The sequence below is a fragment of the Physeter macrocephalus genome, chromosome 10 (genome assembly GCF_002837175.3).
Source record: "Physeter macrocephalus isolate SW-GA chromosome 10, ASM283717v5, whole genome shotgun sequence".
Taxonomy (NCBI): domain Eukaryota; kingdom Metazoa; phylum Chordata; class Mammalia; order Artiodactyla; family Physeteridae; genus Physeter; species Physeter macrocephalus.
The window spans coordinates 24,766,892-24,768,961 of record NC_041223.1 but is presented as its reverse complement, the minus strand read 5'-3'; the positions used below and the strand labels follow the sequence as shown (position 1 = coordinate 24,768,961).

At 44.2% G+C, this 2,070-nt stretch overlaps 1 protein-coding gene across 1 annotated transcript; it reads right to left on the bottom strand.

Annotated features, from left to right (window-relative positions):
• Positions 1 to 517: 517 nt before the first annotated feature.
• LOC102980073 (FUN14 domain-containing protein 2-like) lies at positions 518 to 1,156 on the bottom strand. Its single transcript, XM_055087378.1, has one exon. It carries the CDS (start codon positions 1,154 to 1,156, stop codon positions 587 to 589), a length of 570 nt encoding a protein of 189 aa, XP_054943353.1. The 3' UTR covers positions 518 to 586.
• Positions 1,157 to 2,070: the final 914 nt, after the last annotated feature.

Here is a 2,070-nt window from a genome sequence, read left to right as displayed (position 1 = left end):
GTTCATTCCGTATTCAGATATTTCAACTGCAGTGCACATGCTGCCATTTTGTCAGGATAATTAGAGCCAGTAGGAGTAGTTCTCATTCTGCAACCTAAAATCTACTACAAAAGAAAGTAGACACCAAGATACCAAAATCTTTCATGCTTAAAGGCAAATGTATTCAGTTCCTTTCCATGCAGAACATAGTAAGGTATCTTATATGCTTGTTATTTCTTTTCCAAATCAAGTTTGGGACAACCTTTGAGGATCCACTCATGCTCCATGGTGAGCCATCTTGTACCATGTTCTGGTAAATATCTGACATAGAAGAGAAAGGAATATTCTTGCTGACCTAGAGATCAGTCAAGGGGGGAGTGTGGTGGGAGAAGAGTTAATGTCTACTGTCTCTTCCGTTGCCATCAAGGTCATGGTGGGGCCTTTATCCACTTGTACCAACAGATGCCTACAGAAGCCATTCAGATATGCCACGGCAGGGAAGAAGGCATGGGAGAAGAGGACCAAGAGGAGAGACTTGCTATCCTATGATGGAGTGAAGAGGCTGCTGGCTGGAAAAAACAGGAATAAGGAAGTGAAGTCATCCTCTTTAGGATGCCATACCAAGCAGAAAGCCTCTGAAAAATCCACCAGTCACTAGAACATTCTTCTTCACAAACGACACCACCTCCTCTAGTTTGCTTTTGACCTCCGTAGGTATCTGGTTGCTCTTGCGGATCTTCAGCTGTTCCTTGGCTTTCTTCATGTCCTCCTCTACCCGCTGCCCGTCCACTTTGATGTAGCCAGTATGGTTTGCAAGCTGAAGCAGGAAAAATCCACCTCCCAGAGCTGTGGCAGCCAACCTTCCAACCTTCTGGAATATGAAACCCGTGCACCATCCAGTGACACCTCCAATTAACAGCTGGGTTGCCACGCTATACGTTTCAGCTGAAGGCCCAGATTCCTGCCCAAACAGCTTGCGCCACCCTGGCTGCTTTTCAGCAAGTTCTGCAAGGTCCAGTGACTCAAAATTTACCTCCAAGTTTCCTTGACTGGCTGCGGCTATTTCAGCGAGCTCGTCTCGCGATAACACCCGTCGGTGCTCCGCGCGGTAGGACGCGGAGTGGCGTGATGCCGTCGGCGTGGGCTGGCTTCCGGCACGTGGGGTAGATGTTTCCATTCCCATGGCGGCGGCGGCGGAAGACGTGGGCGCGGTCTTCGTTTCTGTAATCTTAAGTCTGGTTTTGGAGATCCTCCTGAGTATCTCCTGCCACTTTTAAAAGGTAAGTAATCCTTTTATCCTGCTAAGGAGCACAATACCGGGGATGTGAGATCAAGAATGGTCAGGTGTAGGAAATTAAAGGAAAGCCCGTTCACTCTCCTTTAATAGCACCCTGTATTAATTTAATTTCAAAGTTGAGAAAGACTCCAGGATAGTCTAGTCTAATCATCATACATTGGGTGCACATTGGCTGCCTTAAATAAAACCTCCTGTTAGTATTTCCCCAGTCTGTTTCCAAGGAAATGGGTCTTTGAGAATAGTGATTCCAGTTAAGTCCTTGGCAGCTTGTACAAGGGTAGTGAGTGATGGGCTAGTGCCTATGATAAAAGCTAATTTACTGAATAGACTGGGTGGTAGACACTTTTCTAAGTTCTTTGTATGCATTTACTCTTTAATCCTCACAATAACCTTATGAGGCAGGTACTATTATAATCCTTATTCTACAGATGAGGAAAAGAGAGCTGGATTTCAAACCAGCACTTTCAACACTTGGCATCTTTTACTATTATGTCATACTATTCTAGAAAAAGAGAGACTATTGTAGTTAATGGATAAGAATATTTCTTAGAGACCTTATTTATGATGAAGGTATGTATATAAAACCTGATCCTCAAGGATACTTTCAGATCCTTCTCTGTGATTATCTGACATCAGGAGCTTTCTTACCCCATAGGAACATTGAAGTTTACTTTATTAGCAGTAAACTGATAAATAAGGGGTTCAGAACTATAGTTTGCTGACTTCCTATAGATCTTGAAAGCATCATTTCTGTAACTGAACAATAGCACACGGGGCCACGGAGAAAACCAACC

Excerpts from the sequence above, each read along its gene's own strand:
- LOC102980073 (XM_055087378.1), bottom strand. The coding sequence starts at position 1,156 with ATGGAAACATCTACCCCACGTGCCGGAAGCCAGCCCACGCCGACGGCA.